The sequence below is a fragment of the Lactuca serriola genome, chromosome 5, assembly GCF_051521515.1.
Source record: "Lactuca serriola cultivar US96UC23 chromosome 5, Lser_US96UC23_V15, whole genome shotgun sequence".
NCBI classification, from domain to species: Eukaryota; Viridiplantae; Streptophyta; class Magnoliopsida; order Asterales; family Asteraceae; genus Lactuca; species Lactuca serriola.
The window spans coordinates 273647876-273675591 of record NC_136412.1 but is presented as its reverse complement, the minus strand read 5'-3'; the positions used below and the strand labels follow the sequence as shown (position 1 = coordinate 273675591).

General features: G+C 40.0%; 1 protein-coding gene across 1 annotated transcript; it reads right to left on the bottom strand.

Annotated features, from left to right (window-relative positions):
• Positions 1-10222: 10222 nt before the first annotated feature.
• LOC145054338 (glutamate receptor 2.2-like) lies at positions 10223-13511 on the bottom strand. The gene is made up of 5 exons (XM_079002494.1): positions 13157-13511; positions 11855-13038; positions 11441-11753; positions 10974-11371; positions 10223-10894 (listed from the first exon to the last, which is right to left on the bottom strand). The coding sequence occupies exons 1-5, from the start codon at positions 13404-13406 to the stop codon at positions 10499-10501; spliced, it is 2541 nt and encodes an 846-aa protein (XP_078858620.1). The 5' UTR covers positions 13407-13511; the 3' UTR covers positions 10223-10498.
• Between the last annotated feature and the right edge of the window lie 14205 nt (positions 13512-27716).

Here is a 27716-nt window from a genome sequence, read left to right as displayed (position 1 = left end):
TCGGCACATTAGTATCCCGAGGGAGGCGTTGAGTCGACCTCTGCGGGTTTCCATAGCAGATGAGCGTGAGGTATGTGCTACCGAGGTGATACGTGGATGCATGCTGGAGATCTTCGGGGTGGAATTCCCGATTGATTTGATTCCGATGGCTATGGGGGATGTTTGTGTCATAGTAGGAATGGATTGGTTGAGCCGTTTTGGGGCTGTCATAGATTGCGAGCGTCAATTGGTGACGATCCGAGATCCTAGTGGGGGAGCGCTGACGGTTTACGGCGAGGAGACTCGTGGTGGTTCGGTTTTCTGTTCGGCCGCTAGAGCGAGGCGGAGTTTGCAGCAGGGCTGCAAGGGGTTCGTAGCCTATGTGACAGATGTGTGAGAGGCCGCTGGGAGGCCAAGTTCAGTGGATGAGGTGCCGATAGTGCGTGAGTTCCCGGACGTGTTTCCCGAGGAGTTGTCGGGTGTGCCTCCCGAGAGGCAGGTGGAGTTTCGTATCGATTTGGTTCCCGGGGCTGCGCCTATCGCCAAGGTGCCGTATCGGCTAGCACCGCCAGAGATGCAGGAGTTATCCTCACAGCTGCAAGAGCTGTTGGGGAAAGGGTTCATCCGTCCCAGTAGCTCTCCTTGGGGAGCGCCGATCCTTTTTGTCAAGAAAAAGGATGGTTCACACCGGATGTGCATTGATTACCGAGAGTTGAACAAGTTGATGGTCAAGAACCGTTATCCGTTATCGAGGATTGACGATCTATTCGATCAGTTGCAGGGGGCGTCTTGGTTCTCCAAGATTGACTTGAGATCGGGATATCACCAGATGAGAGTTCGGGATGAGGATATCTAGAAGACGGTGTTTAGGACTCGTTACGGGCATTACGAGTTCGTGGTGATGCCATTCGGGCTTACCAATGCACCAACGGCGTTCATGGATCTCATGAACTGGGTGTGTAGGCCGATGTTGGATCGTTCGGTGATTGTTTTCATTGATGACATCCTGGTGTATTCGAGGACCAGAGAGCAGCATGCGGAACATTTGAGGGAGCTCCTTGGAATTTTGAGATCGGAGAGGCTCTTTGCCAAATTCTCCAAGTGCGATTTCTGATTGCGGGAAGTCCAGTTTTTAGGGCATCTCGTTAACCAGAAAGGGATATTGGTTGACCCAGCCAAGATTGAGGTTGTGATGAGTTGGGAGGTGCCGAGGTCACCTACGGAGATCAGGAGCTTCTTGGGGCTGGCAGACTACTATAGGAGATTTATCAGAGATTTCTCCAAGATCGTCGTGCCACTTACCAAGTTGACCCGGAAGAGTGTTACTTTCTCATGGGGTCCGAAGCAGCAAACCTCGTTTGAGACCCTTCGCCAGAGATTGTGCGAAGCTCCTGTACTCGCACTACCGGAAGGGATGGAGGATTTCGTGGTGTATTGTGATGCTTCGATATTGGGGACGGGAGCGGTGTTGATGCAGAGAGGGCATGTGATCGCGTATGCATCAAGGCAGTTGAAGCCTCATGAGACGAGATATCCCACCCACGATTTGGAGTTGGGGGCTGTAGTGTTTGCCCTCAAGATCTGGCGTCACTATCTGTATGGGGTTCGGTGTACGATATACACTGACCACAAGAGTTTAAAGTACTTGATGGATCAGCCAAACCTGAATATGCGCCAGAGGAGATGGTTGGATGTGGTGAAGGATTATGATTGTGAGATCCTGTACCACCCGGGCAAGGCTAATGTCGTAGCCGACGCTCTGAGCCGTAGGTCGGAGAGCGCCCCGATACGAGACATTTGTATGAGGTTGACGGTGATGACTCCGGTATTGGACACCATCCGAGGGGCCCAGGCTGAGGCTGCGAGACCAGAGAACCGAAAGCGGGAGCGGGTCGTTGGGCAGGTGTCGGAGTTCGTTACCGATAGTCGGGGGCTTATGACGTTTCAGGGTCGGATTTGGGTACCGTTTGTGGGCGGGACGCATACCATTTTGATGGAGGAGGCGCATCGATCGAAGTTCTCGATCCATCCCGGGGCTACCAAGATGTATTTGGACCTAAAGAAGGAGTATTGGTGGCCCTGTATGAAGAGGGATGTTGTTTGGTTCGTCGAGAGGTGCCTAACTTGTCGCCAAGTTAAGGCCGAGCACCAGCGTCCGCATGGTAAGCTGCAGCCGTTGGAGATTCCCGAGTGGAAGTGGGAACAGATTACCATGGATTTTATCACCAAATTGCCAAGGACTGCGAGAGGAGTCGATGCAATTTGGGTGATTGTGGACAGGTTGACGAAGAGCGCTCATTTTCTTGCTATCAGTGAGAGCTCTTCTGCTGAGAGGTTGACCGAGTTGTATGTGAGGGAGGTGGTATCACGGCATGGGGTTCCGTTGTCGATCGTTTCAGATCGAGACGTGCGATTTACTTCCAGATTTTGGAAGAAGTTCCACGAGGAGTTAGGTACGAGGCTGCATTTCAGTACCGCATACCACCCGCAGACGGACGGACAGAGCGAGCGGACGATTCAGACGCTTGAGGATATGCTCCGAGCTTGTGTTTTGGATTTTGGAGGGAGTTGGGACACCTATCTACCCTTGGCAGAGTTTTCGTACAACAACAACCATCATTCGAGCATCGGTATGCCACATTTTGAGCTGTTGTATGGGAGGAGATGTCGTACCCCTATTTGCTGGGGTGAGGTAGGGCAACGCGTGATGGGTAGTACGGAGATAGTGCTTCAGACGACAGAGCAGATCCAACAAGTCAGGCAGAGGTTGTTGACCGCTCAGATTCGCCAGAAGAGTTATGCAGATAGACGTCGAACCGAGATCGAGTTCCAGGTCGGTGATTATGTTCTCCTGAAGGTATCTCCTTGGAAAGGAGTGATCTGATTCAGGAAGAGGGGCAAGCTAGGACCCCGGTATATTGGACCGTTTCGGGTGATCGCGAGGGTGGGCAGGGTAGCATATCGCTTGGAGCTACCCGCAGAATTGGAGCGGATTCATAATACCTTCCATGTGTCTCAGTTGAGGAAGTGTATAGCCGACGAGTCGGCGGTAGTGCCGTTAGAGGACATTCAGGTGGATGCGAGCCTGAACTACGCGGAGTGACCAGTTGTGATTATGGATCGAAAGATCAAGGTTCTGCGGAACAAGGAGGTACCCTTGGTTGTGGTTCAGTGGCAACATCGGAGGGGGTCTGAGATGACTTGGGAGCCGGAGCGTGAGATGTGTGAGCAGCATCCGGAGTTATTTGCAGAGCGAGACTTCGAGGGCGAAGTCTAGTTCTAGTGGGGGAGAATTGTAACAGCCCGGATTCCCAGGTATTATTCATTTATTTATTTTGGTAATTTGTGAGGAGACTCGGCGAGTTGGAGCCTAGACTCGCCGAGTATGATCGCGGATTTGGACGCGGGTTCGCGTCCGGACTCGGCGAGTCCATGCTGTTTAATGAAACCCTAATTTCTCGGGTTTGAGGCATATTTAAAGGGCCTTATGGCTGTCATTTGCACTCATCAGTCCCCAGAGTGAAACCCTAGAGCGATTGAGTGATTCAAGTGAGGGAAGGAGCCATTATTGATCTTGGAGTTGTTGTCTAGCAAGGAAAGAGGAGATCTAGCCAAGAGGAAGCAAGAGAGGGGTGGATTCTTGAAGATTTGAGATCCAGAACATCACAACTGAGGTACAATCTCGAATCATTCTCTGTTATTGTGATGTTCATGTAGATTTAGGGCTTTTGAACCCATTTGTGGCTAGATCTAGTGTCCTCATGGTCCGTTAGCGAGTTAAGGTCCTGGATCTGGACCCATAGAGGTCCAGAGCACCTCCTTACCAAAGCTTTATATGCATCCATGGAGGTATTGGCTTGGGATCAATGTATTTGAGGCTAAAACACCATTCATGAGCTATTCAATGCTTGATGAGCATCAAGACTTGGACTTTACGTGGTCAATAAGCTTAAGGAGACTGGATCTATGAGTTAGTGAAGCGGATTTGACCTCAGAAGGTCGTTTGGGGTTGTGCATGGAATGCACTCGCCGTGTCCATTCCCCAGACTCGACGAGTTGGTGCGGGTTGTTCAACGATTTCGAACCAGGGGTTGAGTAACCGAGTCGGGTGAGTGACTCGGTGAGTCGGAAGAGATTCAGAGGGATCAGGTTCCCGTAGGAACTCGGCGAGTCCACGCCAGACTCGGCGAGTTGGGTTGACCGTTGACCATTGACCAGTGTTGACTGGTTTGACTTCGTGGTATTAGTCAGCCAAAGTCAAGTAGTATTAAGTAGAAATACACTTGTGTTGTAGGAGGACACGCGAGGTGAGTCTTCTTACTATACGTTACCTTGAGTGGTATTTTGGCTTGGCCAGAGGGTCTTATGTGCTATTTATGAGATTGTATGATATGTGTTATTTGTATGCTGTATGACTATATGGACCGGACCGGAGGGTCCAACGATTCAGAACGGGCCAGAGGGCCCAATGAGCTATGAATGGACCAGAGGGTCCGACGAGCTGCGGGACTAGAGGGTCCCGCTAAGACATCTTGACTAGAGGGTCGGGTTTAGCCTCGAGTGGCGTATTTGTGGTATGTGGTATTTTGGGGAACTTACTAAGCATTATGCTTACAGTTGTTGTGTTTGATGTCTCAGGTACCAGCGATGACCGTGGGAAGACGGCGGCTTGACCCGTACACACTCACACCGATGGAGTTCACATTTGAGAGATCTTGGGAATTTGTTTTGAAAACACTGTTGTTTCGGATTTGAAATTATGATATGATATACATTTGGTGGTTTTAAAAATTAAAAATTTAATTGGAAATTTACGTTGTTACAACATACACATAAACATAAACATTGATGTACCATTAAAAAAATTACCAAATCATAAGCTATCTTCAAATGATTTGTGGATCCATCACTATGGGTAAGTTGTGCTATTCCATCAGCCACACCCTTACGCTTATTTTTCTTGTTCTGGTCGAATTTCATCTTGTATTCATCCGTATTACATTTTGCTTTCCATGAGTTCTAGACTTCTTGTGAAATACGAGCTGGTTTAAAGGCATGTGGGTTTCTTTGTGGGCGCCGCAGTAGAGACATTGGCCATAACTTTGTGTCACTTTACTTGCCCAAGATTGCCTCACCAACGAGTCTATTGTTTCACCCCAACAACATTTTTTCTACACATTAACAATATATACATAAGTTTAAATGTAAATGTTTACCAAACAACAATTTATCACATATAGTTAACTACCTGGAACTCCTCCCAATATAATTCGCACATTTATTTGCTTACGTTTCCCCAAGTGTAGCCCTCTGGATCTACTCATTGTAAAAATGACCGGCTAATAATGTGTGCACAAGGTCCTGGTGGCATGAGCCCGTAAATAATCATGAGATCGTTTTAGTTTTGAATTAATATGTACGTGTACACCAAAAGGTTATACATAGAAAAAAGTTGTAAGACATGATTGGTAACTCACATTTTTTTTCCAAACATGAACAGTTAAACGTCCTTCTGGTCCACAATCTTCAGAGGAAATGTTTTCACCTTCTATATTTACCCCAACATATCCATTCATGGTTGATCGTGTTGGTGATGGGGTAGATTCTTGGGTAGGTTTTGGGATAGATGTATGTGTTGAGGATATGGTAGTTACTACAGTTGTTGAGGAAGGTAGTGTCGATTATGAAATCCCTAAATTCACAGTCATTTTAAAATTTTTATTTATGTTTATTTAAAAATCAGAGTATCCATTTTAAAGAATAATATTGCGGAATTTGTTCCAAGAAAACATGATAAAGATATTATCAAAGCATTTTCGAATAAATGTATTTTATATTAAAACATTGGGGTGTCATCGTCAATACAGAAACATAAATATAAACTGATATTACATTCATTTACACTAATGATTTACATCTCCGTTAATCTGTCGGTACAATGTAGCTTCGTATCGACACATGTGATACGATGCATGTTGTACTCATCTATCATAATATGACTACAAGTAATTTTTCCATGAATAAAATCCAAAAAATTGGAACAATTATGCTTACATTTAGAGATAATATCATATGAATCTCTCCAGAAAAATAGCACCAAATGAAATTAGAATAAAAAATAATGCATAGTTTTCCTATTGTTGTAAAATATAAACTAAAAAGGAAAACTTTGGTAGTTCGAATTAACCGCTATAAGTCAAGGGAATATCAAAAACTCATACCACTTTCTAATAAAGTTGAAGAATTAGAAATAGAAGCAACAAAACCGAACATCAAAAAGGAATGCGACAAGTGAAACATAATTTGTTACAAACATAGCTAGAAAAAACAGTATGAAAGAATCAAGAACGGGTTAAGGAACCACCCTCCATTAGCCAATATCCTAGTGATAAGCACTAAGATCAGAATTTCAGGACAAAATTCTTTAAATAGGGGGGGAATATGAAAATTGCAAATATTGACACCAATCGTTAATTGCAACAAGTATAAAATATTTAAAAGGCGATAGTTAGCAAAATGCAAGTTTTCGAGCTCCGACATATAGGAAAAACCAGTTAAATTGTACGAAGACCTTAAAATTAAGTGCACAAAAAGTTGTATTAATTTGTATAGAAAGTAATATATTCCAAAAGTATACGTCGACACGATCCCAAAAATATAGATTGCATAAAGATCTGACTTCATGTAGAGAAGTTATGGATTTTCCTAAACCATAAAATCAACCGCGCACAAAGGATGTGTATGGTAGAAAGTAAAAGGAAAATAGGTCGAGTTTTAGCAAAAGCTATGTAAAGGAGAATCGAAGTAATCCTCATTATAAAATCGATAAGACAAAGAATGCCAAAAACAGGGTCCATACGAGAAAGATATGATTTTTGCAAAATCATTTAGGATTATAAAAATAGAGACTAAAAATAAAGTTCGAATTTTCCAATGAAACCTAAAGGAACGTCGTAGTACTCGATGATAGCTACGCGTAAGTATAAAGAACGACAAAAATAGAGTTCGTATGAAGAAGATACAAATTTAATAAAAACAATATTCGTGTGCTTGTGATGCACATTTAAAAAAAAATATTCGTACGCTCGTGATGTGCGCCACATGTGACACAAATATTTGACAATCGGATTTGCTGAGATACAAGAGATGTTGATGAACTGGTTAATGGCATGTGTAAAAATTCATGCATGGATATTCTGAGAATTACTTACTTGAGCTTAGGTGTGAATGTTATACAAATCAAGTTTAGAATTTAGACCATCTAAAATGCTCAAAAAGTAGAGCTTAAGTGAGGATGTGTGAAGTTTTATAGGAACATATTGGAGTTCACAGCCTAGCATTAACCTTTAACACTTTCTCGGAGAGTATGTGTTCAATCAAGCTCGATGTGTTTTGATCTAACTTAGTATAAAGAATGAAGTATATGATATAAAGTTGGTAAATTAGGAAGTTGACTACGGTGACCAAGACTCTATGATCGACAATAATTTTTGTTAATGTTAAGGCGCATGCTAAAAGGATGAAGAATGTCAAAAAAAAGTTGGAATTTACCTAATTACAATATCTCAATGTGGGTAATTATGTGTGTTAACTATTTGATCACATAATGTTGCTGTAATATGATTGGTTGAAATATGTTGAGATGAAACCATACGGGGCTATTTAAATAGAGATAGTTTTATGAAATGTTGGAGTTGGTGGAGTATCTAATTACCGAGTAGTAGGATGTTTAGAGCTTACCTTTTTCTTAGTACATATTTTGTTGCAAAAACTATCTTCTCTTGAATAAAATTGCATGTCATTATCCATTTGAAGCCTTTTAACTATTCTAGACATTTGATTCTCAATAAAAATCTTCCAATACTTGAATTTGCATAAAGCCTTACTTTTGTGCTTTATGATAAAGACCAATGACATTCTCAAATAATCATCGATTATTGAAAGAAGATATTGAGCACCTCCAAGTGAGGGGATTCAAGATGAACCCCAACAATCCGAGTGTAGCTAATCCAATGCCCACTAGTTTGGTGTTTAGCTTTTGAAAACTAATACTATGTTGTTTTACAAAATGTTCATAAAATCCAATTTTACCACCTTGTGATTTCCATGTAAGCATTGATTGCTCAAAATGGTCATTCCTTTTTCACCAATGTGACCAAACCACGTAATAGTAATCAGGTTAATTTTAAATTTGCTTATTGACAAGTTGCAACCAAACTCACAACCGTTTGAAGAACATACAAAGTGGATTGCATAAAACCTTTCACCACCACTAATGTACTTAAACCCCTTTGAATCCTTAGTTCCTAATGAAATCAAATTCTTTTTCAATTTGGAATGTATCATACATTTTGAGAGTTCAGGAGTGAGCGGGTTGTTTTGTATATTATTGAGAGTTCCTTTTTCTAATCTGTTAGAGTAGTCGGTATGGGCCAGAAACGAGATTCAACGCGGTGACGAGGCAGCCGACAACGCCGTGATGAGGGAACACCCCCCCCCCCCCACCCAACTCGTTGCATCTCGTCGAGCAGTTCTCGTGGGCGTCATGACAAATTGAAACGGGCATTATTTTACTGTTTTTTTTACCGTTTGAAAACGGTCGAAATTCATTAAAAAAACTTTTTTATCTTTTTACCTATATATATATATATATATATATATATATATATATATATATATATATATATATATATATATATATATATATATAATCTTTTTAATTTAAACTTTACATATCTTTTTAAAATCCTCTCTATATTTTCTACACTTTGTTAATCAAAAAATGGAGCAAAACCCAAACACCCCCCCCCCCCCCCCCCCCCCATCATCAAACCTAAACACAACCTCGCCTTTCGAATTTGCGGGGTATGAAAATTATTTCAACCTTTTGTCGTCTCAAGGTTCACCACAAATACCATACCAAGGTGTCGCTTTCAATCCCGCTTCACCGCCACTGCAATTTCCCAACTCACCTTACATTCAACAAAATCAATTTGGTCAAAACCCAAATTTATAACAAAATTTTTTCTCTACTTTTGGTTCGATGCAACAAACAACCAATCAACCGTCGCCTACAACACAACCATCAGTTCAAGTGGAAGCGGGAAGTAGTAAGAAAGGGAAAGGGAAAGGAAAATCAAAAGGGAAATCAATAGCGGTGGAATCTGAAAATGCAGACGTTCCACAATGGTGGACACCGGAGGAGGAATACGCTTTGACGGCGGCTTGGTGTGCTTCTTCAAAAAACGAACTTCGCGGAAATGGAATGAAAAAATGAGCTTATTGGGGGGCGGTGCTCGACAAGTTTTACGCTATTTTAAAGAAAAATCCGTATCGCAACAACGACATGTTGAGCAGCAAATGGGGTATGATAACTAAGCGGTGCAGCAAATTTAACGGTATTTACAACCGACTTGAGGCGCAACAACAAAGCGGAACCAACGACTTCGATTTGTTCAAATCGGCTAAGGAATAATATCGGGTCGAAATGGGTCATGTTTTCGACTTTGAAAAATCATGGGAATTGTTGCAAGCGGATCCAAAGTGGAATAAAACGCCTACATCGTCGGAGGTTCAATCCAAAAGGTCTCGCAATTCTAGCTCGGTCGACGTGTCGGACGCACGGACTAACATCGACCTAAACGCCGATGACGATGAGATCCCGAATGACATCCAAGAGATATCCCCACCACGACGACCGCTAGGACGCGACAAAGCGAGACGCGCTGCAAGGCATGCGGAGGAGGTGGAGACAAGAGCAAAAGATGCGGCGGAAATGAGAGCCAAATTCGACGAACACAATTTATTAATAAAAGAAAAAAATGAGTTGAAACGTCGTCATTTGGAGTTCCTGGAAAGGCAAGCACGAGAGAAGCAGGAACAAAAAGAGAGGGAACTAATGACACATCAGTTGTCAATTCTTCGGACAAGCGAGGAGGGTTTAGCGCCTGCTGATCTAGCGATGCTACAAACGATGAAGGAACAAATTAGGAAAAAATATTTGAGTTAATTAGGATTGGTGTGGTTTTAGTAGTAATTTGAATGATATTTTAGTTATTAATTTACGTTTAAAATTATGTTTTTTTAATTGTAATCGAAATTTTAGATTTTAAATATTATGTATTTTTTTGTTTGTTTTTAAAATTATATGTTTTATAAAAATATATTAGTTATTAAAAAAACAAAAAGAAAAAAAAACGAAAACAAAAAAAAAAGTAAAAAAAAAACGAACTAGTAAAAAAAATAAAAAAATAAAAATATTTATTTTCAAAAAGTTGGTGTTGCATCTAGTTGCATCTTGTTGCCCATTTCTCCACTTGGTATCATAACATCATTAGCTGCATGGCACAACTTGACGTTATACCTTGTTGCCCACACCCAATGCCGAGTTAGATACTCAAGTCAGAATGTTGTTATCTAACAAGTGAAATGACAAAATGTCCATCATAGAAATTCAAGAAGTATTTACAATTCTCTTGTTAAGAATAGACAATCAAACGTATTTGTTACAAGATCCACGTCAACTCGTGTTCACCGGTCCCATCTGTAGGCCTGTGGGGCTTTCTGCATCGGCAACTACTCTAGATGAGTGTCTCCATTGATACCATTGGTCTTTCATAAATACATGTATCAATTCGAAGATACTTATGACTCCGGGATTAGATTCTTTAAATTGTTTGATGCTCATGACAACGTACACGACAAGAGCAACCGTTGATGTCCCTCCCGTTAACACAAATAGTATCGAGAAGCTCAGAGGGCTAAGACTCTCATCTTCGTTAGGAAAAGATTCGTCGTCCACACACTTCTCAGATGTAAGGAACGTGTCTTCTAGTTCTTTCAGTTTCCCACTTTCCGATACATTCATTAGGGCTTTATTAGCATCCGAAAGCCATGAAAATTCCTTCGGAAATGCCTGCACGTACAACAACAACATTTAATTTGACTTTTCAGGTTTGAAATTCATGAAAATCAACCTCAAAAGACCCACTTACGAATCCAAAACCACCAACTTTGAATGTCTCTCCGGTTCTAACGAAGCTCTTGCAGTACTGAGCTAGGAAGACTTTGGCTACAGGAGCTTCAAGAAAGATGGCGGCGATTTCGCCACTGTTTAGGGCTTCTGCGTATCGATGAGTTGAGTTATAGCTGTTGACCTTGAAGCTCTTGAAACCGAGAACATCTTTCAAGTAGTAGTTGATAAAGGACCCGTTGCAGTACCCCACGGTTGCGTTCATGTTTCTGAGCATCTCAACACTGGTTATGGTGGGTTCGAGTCGTTGAGCCGTGAGCATGCTCGCAAAGCTAGCCGTGTAGCTCTGTGTGATGATTAGCGCCACAAACAGCCAAACGACACCTGCCATTCTTGACAAATTGCTATGCAACCTGTCCCCTGAAAATGAGTATGTGTGAAACGACGAGATCTAAGATTAGAGAAAGTTTGTAAGTTTGTAAATGGTACCTCGCAAAGTGAAGAGTGTGGTGAATGCAAGCCAAATTACTATTCCGATTTGAGTTATTATGGAGCCTTGAAGATGCTTGCAATGGGGTTTCTCGATCAACCAAATGATGAAGCCGTTGTAAAGGGTGATTGCTGCTATTAGCCACCACATTTGTGCAGTAAAAGGCTTCATGAACAACCATGGCTGGTTTGATAATTTGGAGCGGATGGGGACGATCATCTCCAGACCTGATTCAGTGTATGGTTGCGTGAAATCGACGTACTCGTGCCTTCTAGCTACAATTGTTACGTCGCCTGCTATGGCGTCGAATTTCTGTTTAGAATCAAGAAAAGAAGAAGACAATAAATCAGCGATATATCATAAATTAGGGTTCGTTTTTGTTAAAGATAGAATGGGAAATTACGATCGGAGACCTCTGCTGGTATTTGTCTCATCAGTTCGTCGTAAGAACCATTGAATGGAAAATAATCGTATGGCAGTTTCATTTCTCTCATAATTTCATCAAACACAGCGATTACGAATCCACTGATCACAGTTTCATTCTTCTTGGGATTATATTCCACGTTCACGAATTGCTTAAACAGCGATCGACCAGGCACGCCGACCCTCATCCGAATCTCTGGATTTCCGGCGAGTTTCCGGCGCCGTTTATTGGCATACCACGGTTGCACCGGCCACAAAGCTTGTCCGACGCTGTCCATTGAATTGGTGTACGTGGTTGCTCCGTTGATGTCATCGTCCATTGTCTCTGAAAACCCTGATCCTTCGGTCCAGTACACACTGTGATATCCCTTTCCTACCACTTTCACGATCTCGACGATACTCTGCGGGGGAAGTATTTTGTGATCAAAGTTTTCAGGTGATATTTCTTCTAACAATTTCACGGCATTGTATCCTTGCACTGCAAAAATTCCAGGTTCGTCCTCCTCTTCTTCTGGGTAATCGGAACTGAACTTCCGACGGAATCTTTTGCTGAAATCTCTAAACTCCGGAATGTTTTCCGGGAAGTAGCTTTTGACTCCGATCATGCCTTTCATTGAAGAAATCATGGAGGAATTAATGGAATGAAAACTATCTGTGATTCCATTAGTTGCAATCCATAGATACCCGTCTCCAGTCATTTCCAATTTCTTGGCTGCCTGAAAGAGACGAATACCGAGTTCCAGGGATGTATGAATTACAAAGACTTTAACTTGTTGCTTCTTGAGCACCTCAAGCTCTTCTTCCAACAAACACGACGCAGATGTGAGTGGTAAGATATGGTTTAGCTCAGAACCTGTTTGTCGAAATGCCTGCGAGAGATGAGAGATGATTGATGATGTTGAGGATAGCTGTGAGGCTTCATATATGAGAGTAACTTGACGTATACCCCATGATTGTAAAATGGCAGCCACTGCATTCATCTGTGTTGATTGTGTGGGAACTGCTTGAAAGAAAAATGGCCATTGATGAGTGACCTGTGGTGTAGTCGATAGTGAGAGAAAGACTGGAACATTTTGATCAGCTTCACTGATAACTTCAGCTATGGCAGAAGCTTCTTCCCATGTATGACCTCCCAAAATGGCTTTCACATTGTCTTCATCAATAAGATGTTTTGCTGCATTCCCACATCATCTCTCAGTATGTTAGCATATGGGTACGATTCAAAACCACCAAATTAAACTTCTTTCACATAAATTTGACAACTTTTGAACAAGAAAAACAGAATAATTTACCTGCAATAGCTGCATGAAGGGGTTTGTTTCGAGAGTTTTGAAGATATAAAACAGAAGTCTGATTGGTTTTGATGTTGAAATCTTGAATTGCTATCTCAATGGCTACTTTGGCCTCTTTTCCAGGCCTAGAAGCTTGATCAAGAATCACACCAATGCTGAAATTTGCACTCATCACTGATGCTTGCAGAAGAAACCACAACATTGAGAAAGCAACCAAACTGATGAGGCAACTTGCAGAACTATACATCATTTAGATTCTTCTTTATAATTCTTTACAGATATTAATATATATCTCAAAATTTGGTGCATATTCCCCAAATCATATGATCATTTCAACACATAATACATCTTTTTGTACACAAAAGTCCATCACACGGTTTGTTAGAACGTTCCCACTAAAGAAATTTCTTGTAAGCTTTCATTGATGTCGACCCATGTGCTGTTGTATAAAATAATATCTTAAGTCATACTTACATATGTAATATCAGACTTATTTTCTCGTTTTGTGAATGTTAATTGTTATACTTGTATAACTGTTTTACGATGAATAGAAGTGTCTTGATCTGAAGAGCTATGGCCAATGGTTTAAAATGCAATGACATTATTACCCATTCAAACTCTTGCAAGGTTGTTAATTAGTTTAAAAGCCATCTTATCTCTACTTCTGTCATTTTGGAAGTCAACATGTACCAAGGGTCTGACTAAATCAGCCATATGCTCTTACGCTAATACATATAAAGAATTGTATTATGATTGTTTGACTATTTTTAAATATTTTACTTGTCCTCTACAATTGAAAAAAATAAACGGATGACAAGGACCAATACTTAATTTACAATTAGGTGTCAGATTGCTAATATCTAGATTTTAAACAAAGGAAATTTGTTATTTTTATAAGACATTTCTAACTAAAAAGTCAAACAAACTATTGTGTATGTTTTTTCACAACATATCTTTTTCAAATTTTTTATAATTGTTTGGTTACAAGTTCTATACATGGAGTTTTTCATAATTATAACAATATTTTATTCAGTTACATAGCTTTTTTCATCTTGGTAGAACCTATAAACAAGCTTTTTTTTTTTAAAGCATTAATATAGTGGAGATAATTTGAGGTTTTTGGTTTGTTAAGATGATGCTTATATGACAATTTTTTTTCTGGTAAAATGACTATTATTATAGATGACGTTACGGTCCCATCTTTTTTGGTAGGATAAAGAAAAAATAGGAATTTGGTCATGTTGACATGAGTCCGAGTTTAATGCACACCAAATACAAAACAATCTGCTCGTTCATCTCATGTTGTCATGTTTAGTGTTCAAATGGACCTTTACGTTGTATTCACTTGTGATTTTAAGAAAGATAAATCATAGCTTGGAAGTTTCTCAAGAACAGCTGAGTGTGATTTCTGTGGCTCTCTTGAACCATGAAGCAATAGTTGTTTTTATTCTACTTATTGTTTTTCTTTCTTGAAAATTCAAATTTATTTCTAAGAAAGTTGATGCACTGGCTAGTTGATGTTGTGCAGTATCAACATGTTGAGTTCATAAGATTGAATCCAGAAGTCTCATCATTTATTATACTGTATGAGATAGAATGTCGATGATCATTTGGAATGCGTGTGGCAATCAAGTAAGTTTGATTGAGTTTTTAATTATCAAATAATTCAAGTTAAAAGCGTATTTTAAAATTTAAGTTTTGGTCAATGATAGATATTTTTCTGAAAAGAAATATTTTAAGGTTATTTTAATGAGAAAAGTAATTACAAAATGATGTTTAACCTGATCATGAGACTTATCTTGTAAAACCCAACCTTTTAAAACATTTAATTACTATGGTTTTCAAAGCATTCATGGCATAAAGTCATGTTTATAAAAATATGTGGTCCAAAAAAAAAAAAATTTATGTTTGTTTCAATTACAATCAACACCGAGTATTACAATTGATACAAACTAAACCATAGTAAGTCGGCGAATATTCATACATAGTATAAATTGTCTAGTGAGCTACATGGTTAGACACAAAATCATTTTAAAATATTTGATAAAATATCATTTTCATGAACTTTAATACAATTTCATAACTATGCAATGTATGTCCCCACGCAATAGAATTTATGGGCTCCGTTCTGTTTCCATATTCCCTTTTCATTATATTTGCTTTTATAGTCTGATATGGACCTAAGTTTACATGATCTCAGGTATGACCACCACAGGAGAACATGGTATGACCCCATTATTTAGGATTCTTACTTCACGATGGGAGGTACCCTCCTCCTAATAGAGTCTCATTAGTCCCTTTGCAAACCCCTAGGCTTGCGGGCTTATACATTACTCTTTCCATTACTATATACTTTACTTAATTGATGCATGATAACCACATTTCTTTTCATGACTAATCACATACAATGACATGCTTTACATAAAAACAATATCATATTGCCTAGTTTAAACAAATTATCATATCAAAACTATAACATCCTAAAAATTTAAGATTGGGTTCTTAAATTAATAAAGTAAATAAACTAAAAAAATGATTTGTATAAATAAATCATCAAAGGATAAGCATATCATTAGTTGATATGAAGTTTAGAACATTAGAAGTGAAAATAACAACATTTAAAGTTAAAGGGCCAAAAGTATCAAGTTAGAAAAGTAAGTTGACCAAAGGATTGACTGAATTAATAGAAGGGGCTACAAAAGTTATATAATGGATGGAGAATGACTTATTATGTCAAAACCTAAGGTTAAAATCACAAATATTGAAGTTTTGTGAGTTTTGGCCAAAACTAGTAAACTTGAGGGATTAAATGTGAATATATTGGGGAAATAATATGCATCTATTTCCCCTCATTCATCAAAAACGTGGAGACGAAGCTAAGGAGCTCTCTCATGGTGATTTTCTCTTATTTTGCATGTAACACCCCGTTTATTTATTAGATAAATAAATAAATTAATGAATGAATAGTAGCCCTAAAATAAATAATTATATTTCAAAGGTTGATCTTGAGGAGCTAATTGTCACACTTTAAGAGATTGGGGGTTAAAAGTGTAAGTTCCAGATTAGTTTTGTAAGTATTTAAGAAGGCAGGGGCTAAATGGTAAGTATTATACTCGATTTGTAAAGGATTTTAAGGCTGAGGGTTAAAAAGGTAAATTAGGGGTTTGTGTTGAAAGAAAAGGAGGGCGGAGGGGCCTATCTTGCCATTATGGCAAACTTATGTATGGAGGCGGGTATTTAAGGGTTCAAACCCTAAACCTAGCGCAAGAAACTACAGACGCCATCTCCTCTTTCATTCTGGTAGCCGCTGCTACTATTGGAGCCTCCTCAGCCACCATTTGCGTTACCAAGCCCGACAACCCGGTCCCGCCTACTGCCTCGCCGACAAACGCCATCATCCGCCACCACAACCGTACCGCTTTGCTGTTGTCGCTGCTATCATTCCGATGAGAAGAGAAGTCGGGATCTGAGCACCACTGTCCCACTGTTACATTGCCGCCACTCCCTTTCTTCGTGCGTTTTTCGATTTGGCGAGTCCGAGTCGACCGCGACCATCCCACCTTTTACGTTGTTGCCGCTGCTGCGTCCATTTTCGTGACCATCAAAGCGCCGCTGTTGCTTAGTTCTTTTTCCCTGCCCCGTTCTCGTCGTCCTTTGCTAATCCGAAGAGACAGTTTTGGTGTGTTTCAGCTCGTGGGTTGCAAGCATGGGGGGTGGGCTGTGGTTGCTGTTCGTTTGCTCGGCTGAGGGACAAGAAAGACCACCACCACCACCATTGGGTGGTGGCTAGCATCGCAACCGCCGCTGCTTCTGCCTTTTAGTGCTACTGCCGTCACCATGAGCCACCAAGGGAGGGTGGCTGGACCTTTGTGCAAATAGAAATCTTGTAGGTGTATATGTGTTTTGTTGTAGAAGGTTCTATCTGACAACCCGAAATTTTCATTCGGTCAAACCCTAAAAGTCAATCACTTCATATTATAAGTCAAGTTCACTTTTACTTGTTTTTGGGAAAAATAAGTTCATTTGATTATTTTAATAATTAATCTTTAAACGAACGGGTGAACGGATGGGCCGTCTCGTGACTCGAAATTTCTAAACCGCAAACACCTCGTGTCTTAGAAGTTCATGGCCAAACTTTTAAGTTTGGGTTGAAAAATCACTCAAAAACCGTGAACTCATGCATATGCATGAGTTTACTCCCCAAAATCTAGTCATTTTATGTTTACTCCCTAAACACCAAAAGAGTAAACTCAAAAACCTCTCAAGTATCATCCTAGAATTAAATCAAGATCTTCAAACTTGTAAGTGTTCTAGCCATTCCAAGTTGATATAACACTTAATCTAGTGTTTGTGCATCTATTCATCCATTCATTTTTGTGTTTTGATTAGATTTCCAAAAACACCAAGAACACCAAGAACACACACTAAGTGTTCTTGGACTTTTAGCTAAATCCAAGCTTCCTTATAGTAAGTACTTCCATCCTTGAGTCTTATTAAGCTTGTATTACATATTAACATCAAAGAAAAGTCCCAAGAACACCAAGATCAAGGTGTTCACGGTTTTGGGAGGCTCCCAAAACCGTAAACACCAAATATGGTGCAAAGTGGTGCCTTAAGGTGCCTAGATGCTTCACCATGCCTTAGGGACTTGTCTAGCTTCATCCTTGATGAGTTTATCACACAAAAAGCACGAAATACTTACATTTTTATGTGTTTACGGTTTGGGGATCTCCCAAAACCGTAAAAACCCCAAAAAGTGCATAAAAGTCCCATAAAAGTCCAATGGTTATTCCTTATGTCTAAATCTAACCTAGACTATTGCCATGATTGAGCTAAGGACTTGAAAACCCCCAAATACCAAACTTATGGGTTTAAAGTAGTAAACTCATGAGTTTAAGGTAGTAAACTCCTGAGTTTAAGGTAGTAAACCCAAAGGGAAATGACCATGAAGCCGTAAACTCCTCAAAGGAGTGTAATGATGCCCTAATCTCTTCCAAAGGCCTAACCATCAAATAAAAATGCTTCAAAGGACTTGCAAAACCTCAAAACAACTTATGGTCAAAAAGTGAGGAGTTTACGACCGTAAACTCATTAGGTCAAGGTCATGAAAACCGTAAACTCCAAGGGAGCTTACCCTTGAACCCCAAACACAATAGCAAGGTCCTTTAGCACCTAGGTGCAATCCTTATGACTTGTAGCACTTATATAAGGTGTTTTACATGCCTTAGGATGTCTTAACTTTGTCAATTAGTGGTTTAAAGTCTAATTGGATACATGTATTTGTGATTATATGTTAACTAGGATCATTGAGTGTGAACAAGTCTTCACTTGTCACCTAGTTATCCTACATCATTCAGTTCATCCAAACCACCATCTACATGTGAGTTCATACCCCTTAATCAATGTTTTAAATGATTTTAAATGCTTTAATGGGGGGGGGGGGGGGGATACAAGTAGAAAACAGTATGTTATTAAATCACTCATATGTATTTTATAACTGTCTTTTCATCCAGCAGATTTCACATACTTCAAAATGTGATGCATGAAATGGTTTCCTATCTTAAAATATCTTGGTAACAAAAGTATTAGTTTTGAAATGTTTATTAAAATGACATTAAGTCATTGTTTATTATTGCTCAAAACTCTTAGATGTCTTACAAAACCATTTTTACCTTCTTGAACAAAACTATATCTATACACTTATGTTCTTATATATGTATTGATGTTATAGTTTTCATCCTTCATTCAGTTTCCCACACTCTTGTGTAGCAAGGGTGTATAAACCTGCTTGGACAACCAATTACCTTCCAGTTAACTATTATAGGGATAGTTAGAAGATACAAAACATTATTCCTATTACAAGGAATTACATTAGAGTCAGTTCATTCATGAGTCTATACTATACATTACATGTTACATGAATACGCTTACATGAATACGCTTACTTGAATACCTTACATGAATACCTTTACGTAGATACATTTACCTGTATACACTTACATGAATACTTGTATCTAGATTCACGAGGATGATTTATTAGTACCTTCTGTGTAAATTGTCCTGCCTATCCCAGTTCAACGGGATATCTAGACGGGACTAACCATTCCGAAACCCACCTGTTAGCAACAGTGGTAGATGAACATCTACGGATGCCTACGGTTATTACTTATACTAGGGGTACCTTTACGGAACTAACCATTCCTTTAGCCTACTGTTCGCTACAGAGGTAAATGACCATCTACGAATGCCTACGGTTAATACTTATACTAGGTGTACCTTTACGGGACTAACCCTTCCTTAAACCTGCTGTCGCTATAGAGGAAAATTGAACAATCTACGGATGTTCAAAGGTTATACATTTCGCTAATCGCGATGTCGTGTTAATCCTAATACAAAAGGATAACACTTACATGAGTACATTTTCCTATTACTTTATTTTGTGATACATTCACATAAACGATGAGTTAGACTAAGTACTGTTAGTAATAGTCAAAAGAAAGGAAAAACTATCATTTTTATAGCAAATCATTCAGGTCTTGGTAGAAGACTACATTTCATACTAGTAGGAAATAAGGGATTTTCTAGGGTTTTCATACTTATATCAACTGTTTCATTCAAAGAGTTACATGGAATTCATAACAACTTTCCAAAACAAGACAATGACACTTACATACTTATGAATTCACCAGCTTTAGGCTGATACTCGTTTTCAAAATAACTTGTATTCTCAGATCACCAGTAGACAGGTACGATGACCAGGTTTTGAGAAGACGGAGCACATACAAGACTCATCTTTTATTTTGATTGTATATTTTGGTGTCTTATTACATTGAAAGAACACACATGTATTAAAACTTTACTTTTAATGCAATGGATGATGTTGTTGCTTGTTTACTACTTTACACTGTTGTGATACTGTACATGACGTCCCCCACCCCGAAACGTTTCCGCCGTTCTTGGTTTTGGGGTGTGACATGCTAATGGCCGGAAAACGGAATAGATGCCCACCATGGCCGCCAGCCATGGTGGCTACCGCCACAAGCCACCGCTGGCCGGCGCGGTGCGAATGTGTGTGTGTGTGTTAGTTAGTGTGTGTGTGTGTAATTTTGGATTAAAGCTTTGTAACTGTAATTTCCTCTCGAGCTTGTTGAAGTAAACGCCTTGTTTCCTCCATTTGACGATCCAACATCATCTGGATCAATGCTTGCACTCCGGCCATCGTGATTGGCTCGGGTGCAACTTCTACTACGACTGGTATTTGTTGTATCACTGGGGGCTGATCTCGGTTCCCATTTGCATTCATGTTTCCGCTACGGGTCCTTGCCATCTTGATCTATACACCGAATAAGGTGAATCTAGATCTTTATTTAGGATTGACGTTTAAATCATCCTTATCAATCCGAAACGTTTATATGCTAGTTCTAATATCGTAGTTAAACGCTTAGAATCCTAAACACATAAGGTTTCCAGATCCGGTCGGCAACAGACCATAGATCCGAACAAATAATAGCATGTCAGGCACAAAGCATTTAGCACATAAAAGCATTTTAGGCATAATTCCTAAAATAAGCTAGTGCTCACACCTCACAATCATCGCTTAGCGTTCTAAGTTTAAGTCTAGAAATCCTACAAATTCCTAGTTCGCTTAAACTAATGCTCTGATACCAATTGTGACATCCTCAAAAATCACGGCCAGAAAAGACCGACTTTGTTTATGCTTTGTTTAAAAATCAGAGTAATATTTTAAATAAAAGTGTTGCGGAATTTGTCCCAAAACAAAATATGATAAAGATTTATCAAAAGCATTTCCGTAGAAATGTATTTCATTTAAAAAGACTCGGGATGTCATGTTCGATACAGATCATAAGCATAAACAATACAGCATAGGCCTTACTACATTATTCCGTATTTACAGGCCTAAAATCCATTAATCTCTCATCCCAAGACATCACATCTATGCTCATGCGCCACTACCTGTAATACAAGAAACTGAGTGGGTCAGGTTGGGAAACCTGGTGAGCACATAGGGTTTTCAACCCACAATAAATAAGTTTATTAACTTTATCAAACCAAACAAACCCGATTACCCGTTCCCGTTATCCTCACTTTACGTCTCTGAAACAACTAACACAAGGGACCTAGTCTAAGGACTATCATCGGGATGTACACTAATGCTAAGGGGATTCCTCAGCAAATAAATGTCCTTAAGGCAACCATGTGGGGGATGGAGTACATCTGGTGAGCACACAGTTCAAATAAACACACAGTTCAAATAAACACCTACAGGTTGCGAGCCTGCTAGTGTTCCACTGGACTGTCTAGAATAGTCCGTGGTCGTCATCTATACTCCGCTAGATGACTGGATCATCAATAACATCTATAACGAGGCCTCTCATTATTTCATTTTATCACACAGCAACTAATACATCTACCCACGTTTTACCCCAACATTTTCGTAGATATAAAATAAATATACAGTTTAAATAATTGAAAACATGTATAAAAATGTTCATCCAGCATAGATAGCAAGTATTCAGGTAATATGCACACATAGCACGTAATTTATATAAAATACTTCATATCTATGTGTGACATCCCCTAATTTCTCAGCCAGAAAAGACCGATTTAATTTATGCTTTTTAAAATAAAATCAGAGAAATCTTTTTAAAAGATGTTGCGGAATTGGTCCCCAAACAAAATATGATAAAAGTTTATCAAAACCCTTCATTAAGAAGGTATATGTTTTCCATATATATATCAAAACCTCGGGATGTCATGTTCCGATACAGATCAAAAGCATAAACAAGACATTATAAGCCTTTCAACAGTTATTTACAACTACTGGCCTATAATCCAAAAATCTCTCGTTGTCCTCCGACTATGCTCGGGGTCCACTACCTGTAACATAAAAAGCTGAGTGGGTCAGGCTTGGGAGCCTGGTGAGCATATAGGGTTTTCAACCCACAATAATAATAAACTTACTAAGTTCATCAATTAACAATAACCCTGATTACCCGTTCCCGTTATCCTCACTTTACGTCCCTAAACACTTGTCACAAGGGACCTAGCTTAAAGAATATCATCAGGATGGACACTACTGCTAAGGGGTTTCCTCAGCCATACATGTCCTAAAGGAAACCATGAGGGGGATGGAGTACAGAGAATGAACACTCTCAGTTCATTAACACCTACAGGTTGCGGACCTGCTAATGTTTCCCACTGGACTATCAAGAAAGTCCGTGGTCGTCATCCAAACTCCGCTAGATGACTGGATCTCAAAACACATCGAGGCCTCTCATCAATTTTATTTTATCACACATCAGTATCTACCCATGTTCTACCCAACATATTTGTAGATAAAAATACTTATACAGTTTAAAACTTGTATAAAACATCAACTTAACAGTTACCTCAAATAAACAATTAATATATTTACACATAGCACGTATTATAAGGTAAATACTTCATATCTATGTGTAAAATGAAAGTGACTATACACTCACATGATTTGATGATAATCGGGCAGTAATTCGTTTCCTAAAACGATCGTTTCTAATAAAACCGAGAGTTTTATTGAGAAACCGGGCTTTGCAAAAGTCGGGCTTCGAAACCGAAAAGATAAATTTTCCGGGCTTCTCGGGCGCTTCGTAGGGTATTCCGGGCTTTACAATCGATACCGGGGCTTTGGGGGATGTGAAAATAGCCAAAATAGTGAAAAAGGGGCCAAAATTGCCAATTTCTAAATTCTAGCCGGGAGGGTTCGCACCCTTCTATTTATAGAGGGAAGCTTCTGATCGGACGGTCAGGAAGAAGCCACGCCTCGCAGATCCAAGGGCTCGTAGGGAAGGCTCGCACGTGGCTGCGCATGGCTCGCACATGGTCTACACATGTGAGGGGCTCGCTGGCGGCTTGTGATTGGACCGAGGTCTAGGGTCCGAAGTAGGGGGCTTCGTGGCATGCTGCGAGGGTTCGGACATGTGCTAAAAGGGTACGCGTCGCACCGCTATTGGACCGCTTCGGATAAGGCCATGTGCTCGGATGACTCAGCAGCTTCAGTGACTCAGCAGCCTGGTGACTCAGCAGGACACGTGTCACATTCTAAGCGAGGGTGACGTGGCAAAGTGTGACTATGTGAAATTTCTCGGTTTTCGCGCCAAAACTTCTAAAATCCACAACTTTCGCATACGAGCTCCGTTTTTTACGTTCTTTATGTGCACGCGTAGCTAAAATTACGCTCTACAACTTCCGTTTCGACTTCGTCGGCTAATTTTGACTATAAATTTTATATTATTATTTTTAACAGACCGGGACAGGAAATCTATTAAAAATTCATAACTTCTTCATCCGACGTCCGTTTTCGTCAGACTTTTTACCGTTGTGCTCCTAATGACGAGACCTTCAATTCTCGTTTAGGTTGTGTCGGCTAAAAATCGCTCGATCTAAAATTTGAGTTTTTAGTTGTCTACTGCTAAGCTGAAACTTCGAAAAATCATAACTTCCTCATACGAAGTCAGATTTGGGCGTTCTTTTTATCGAACTTCTCGGTTTAACGAATACTACGAATTTTGTTTAGATTACTAAGGCTAAAAAGTAGTTTATCGAAAACTCACTTTTTACGACATTCGGCACCGTGCCGGTTTTGTCGCGAAACTTCGACAGGTCATAACTTCTTCGTTATAACTCGGATTTTGGTATTCTTTATATCCTAGAAATCCTTGTTTCGACCACTACAACTTTATGTAAAGATATCGGGCTTATCTCACACTTTAATTTTGACGCTTATTTTTTATTCTTAATTAATTAAGCCCTAATAATTAAGCATAAAACACATAATTCACATAAATATTCACATAATCCCTTTTCATTTCTTCAAAATGAGTTACAAAGGTTAACCTAGACTATCAACTCAATATAAATGCCTAGGATAGAAACACGAGTGTTACACTATGTGTAAGTTGAAAGTAACTACGCACTCACTTGAAAAGGTGGTGAATCCGAACTCGGACAGCGCTTCGCTTCTTAAAAATAATTTCCTTCGACGAAACCTAGTATTATTACCACTAGAGTTTAGTCTATTATTCGCCGAGACTAATTAATAGTCTAGCTATTATTACTATTACATAAGCGTCAAACAATACTTATATAGCCCATAATAATAGCCCAAGTACTTATTATAAGTTCCTAATAACGTTACTATAATTAAATAAACGATATATTAAAAATAGTGTAGGCGTAGCTCACTTACAGCGGGTTTTATAGAAAACCGGGCTTTTCTTGGAGCAGCGTTCCCGAGCCGAAAAGCTCTTCTTCTCGGAGCCTTCGAGCACCCAGGGCTTCCGCCTCGTGCTAGGGAGGTTCCCTAGGCTTTTCCGGGGGGGGGGGGGGGGTTTCGGGGCTAGAGAGAGGTTCTAGAGAGAGAGTAAAGAGAAGAAAGAATAAGAAAGGTGTGAAGAAAATGAGGATGGGAGAGGTTCTATTTATAAGGTGAAAATTGGCTGAACTTGGTGCCACATGTCACCATCTAGTGGCAAGACTTGGGGAGAAAGCAATGACCAAGATTGTGCCACATCACCCATTTTCGCACAGCACACTTCCGACTTCTAAAATCCATAACTTTCACATACGACCTCCGTTTTTGACGTTATTTATATGCACACGTAGGTAAAAATAATATCTACAACTTTGATTTTTACTCCGTCGGCTAATTCTCGACCGATCTTCAATTTAACAGTACAAGGAGATTATACTGTTAAACGCCCGCGTAAAATTCATAACTTCTACATACGGACTCTGTTTTCTTCTGTCTTTTTATCGTTTAGTTCCTATTAATGAGATATTCAACTCTCATTTAGGTCGCGTAAGTCAAAAACCGCTCGAGCTAAAATTCGAGTTTTGGGTCGTACACTGCTAAGCCGAATCTTAGAAAAATCATAACTTCCTCATACGAAGTCGGATTTGGGCGTTTTTTTATGGATGTTCTCGATTTAACATATACGGCAACTTTAGTTTAGATCACTAAGGCTAAAACATCCTCCATCGTAAATTCACTATTTACGTCTCCCGGTGCCGTGTCGGTTTTGCCGTAAAACTTCGACGGGTCATAACTTCTTCATTATAACTCGGATTTTGACGCTCTTTATATGTACGGAAACCTTGTAACATATACTAAAACTTGGTTGAGATTATTTATTCTGAATAATATTTTGTCGAAAAGTCGTTTTCGACCCCTATTGCCTCTAAATTGACTAGCCCGGATCTACGGGCGTTACAATTATCTCCCCCTTAGGATGATTACGTCCCGGAATCATCAACGAAATAGGATTGTATAATGACTCCATACATTATCTCTTCATCCTAGGTAATAACTGTAACTTCTATGTTGCTTCGACGAGTATCTAACTCTTAGACTCCTTGACTGCAGGCGGTGCTCGGTCTTGCACCTGCTCGTTAGACTTTCAATCATGACCTTCGTGTCACAACCTCATTCTTTATCAGAGACTCCTTCTTCTTCTTAACAAACTTAGGATAAGTTAATTTGATTACTACAATTGACCGATGTGTCATATTCTAATGACCTATCATCGTATGTAGCAATGCTTAGACTCAGGTCTCTTAGAGTCAAATTCCGGAATGGAATATGTCTTCCTTCATCGTCTAATGTGATATAATCACATTTTAACATGTAGAATTTCTAGCTACCAACTTCTTTAACAACGAACATGATACTTCTATTGATTTCTTTGATTTTAATCGTTTGGTTTAAGTCGGACGCTACATCAAACTTGGTTCTCTGAACCACGTAACCTACTCATCGTAGTCGGACTCAATGTGATATGACCACTAGGGTCGGGATAACAACAATCTTCTTAGTCATTACCGAAACAATGGTAACGACATACTTGAATAAAAAAAAATCAATTACTAGTTTCTTGGTAACCTTGTGACTTTCCCTGATCCAAGTGTGAGTCCTATACTTTTCCAAGTCACCATACAAGAAAATCACATAGAAACTTAACACATAAAATATCAAAACGAAGGTTTTATATTATTCCTTGAAACGATTACATGGGTGTTCAAGTTCACCTTAGATTATTCCTCTAATAGGCTACACCATATGACACTATCTACATGGCTTCTTCATAACTTGATCTCCATGTATCCATCCTCACTCCTGATTCCTTGCATTGTCAGATGCTTCGTCTAGGATCATATGGAATGCTCTTGCCTTTGGTTTTGGCGGAATGTTTGGTCTTGCCGCCTCTTTCTTTTTCGGGCAATCCTTAGCAACATGCCCTTCTTCACGGCATTCATAACACACCCTTTTGCTGGCGGTGTACTCGTTGGCGTAATGTCCGGTCTTCCCACACTTGTAGCAAGTCACTTCTTCGCTACATTTCCTAAAGTGATTCTTCTTGCACTTCTCGCACCATTTCACTTTGTTTCCTCCTCCGCTAAACTCCTTTGAACCAGACTTGATCTTCTTATTGGGCCTCGTAGACCCCTCAAACTTCCTCTTTTCGCCAACCTCAATCTTGTTGGTAGCTCTTCCCTTAATCATATCTTCCACATACTTGGCAGCCCAAATAGCTGCCTCCAGAGTAGGTGCCTGACGCACTGGCACTGCGTACTCCCATGGACGTCCCTTTGCGTACTTGTCGATTTTCGTCAGCTCATCCGGAACAAGGCGCAAGGCGAACTCCATCTTCTCTGTGAAGTTGTTGGTGTATTCATCAATTGACATGCTTCCTTTCTTCAAGGTCAGGAACTGGTTCTCTAGCTCGAGTAAGTTTTGAGCTGAGCAGTACTTTCGTTTAAATTGCACCAGAAACTCTGCCCATGCCAGTTGCAGGGGCTCAAAGTCTTCCCTAGGGTATTCCACCAGCGAACAGTGCCTCCTCTGAATTGACGTACTGCAAACGTGGTTTGTAGCTTGCCTTTGCAACCACTTGTCATGAAGGCCAATTCCATCTCTGAGATCCAATCCATGACCCCGATCGGATCTTCCTTCCCAGTGAAAGTCGATGGCTTGCAAGTTAGAAAATCTTTGTACTTGCATCCATTCCTCTCGACTCCTTCATCATGATTGTTCCTCCTAATGACCAGGGGATCAGCTTGACCAACAGTCCTACTGTCGTTCCCTTCCTCAGACTGCCCATCATTCAGCTCGGGCTGTTCAATAGGCATCGTAATTTCCTCTCGAGCTTGTTGAAGTAAACGCCTTGTTTCCTCCATTTGACGATCCAACATCATCTGGATCAATGCTTGCACTCCGGCTATCGTGATTGGCTCGGGTGCAACTTCTACTACGACTGGTATTTGTTGTATCACTGGGGGCTGATCTCGGTTCCCATTTGCATTCATGTTTCCGCTACGGGTCCTTGCCATCTTGATCTATACACCGAATAAGGTGAATCTAGATCTTTATTTAGGATTGACGTTTAAATCATCCTTATCAATCCGAAACGTTTATATGCTAGTTCTAATATCGTAGTTAAACGCTTAGAATCCTAAACACATAAGGTTTCCAGATCCGGTCGGCAACAGACCATAGATCCGAACA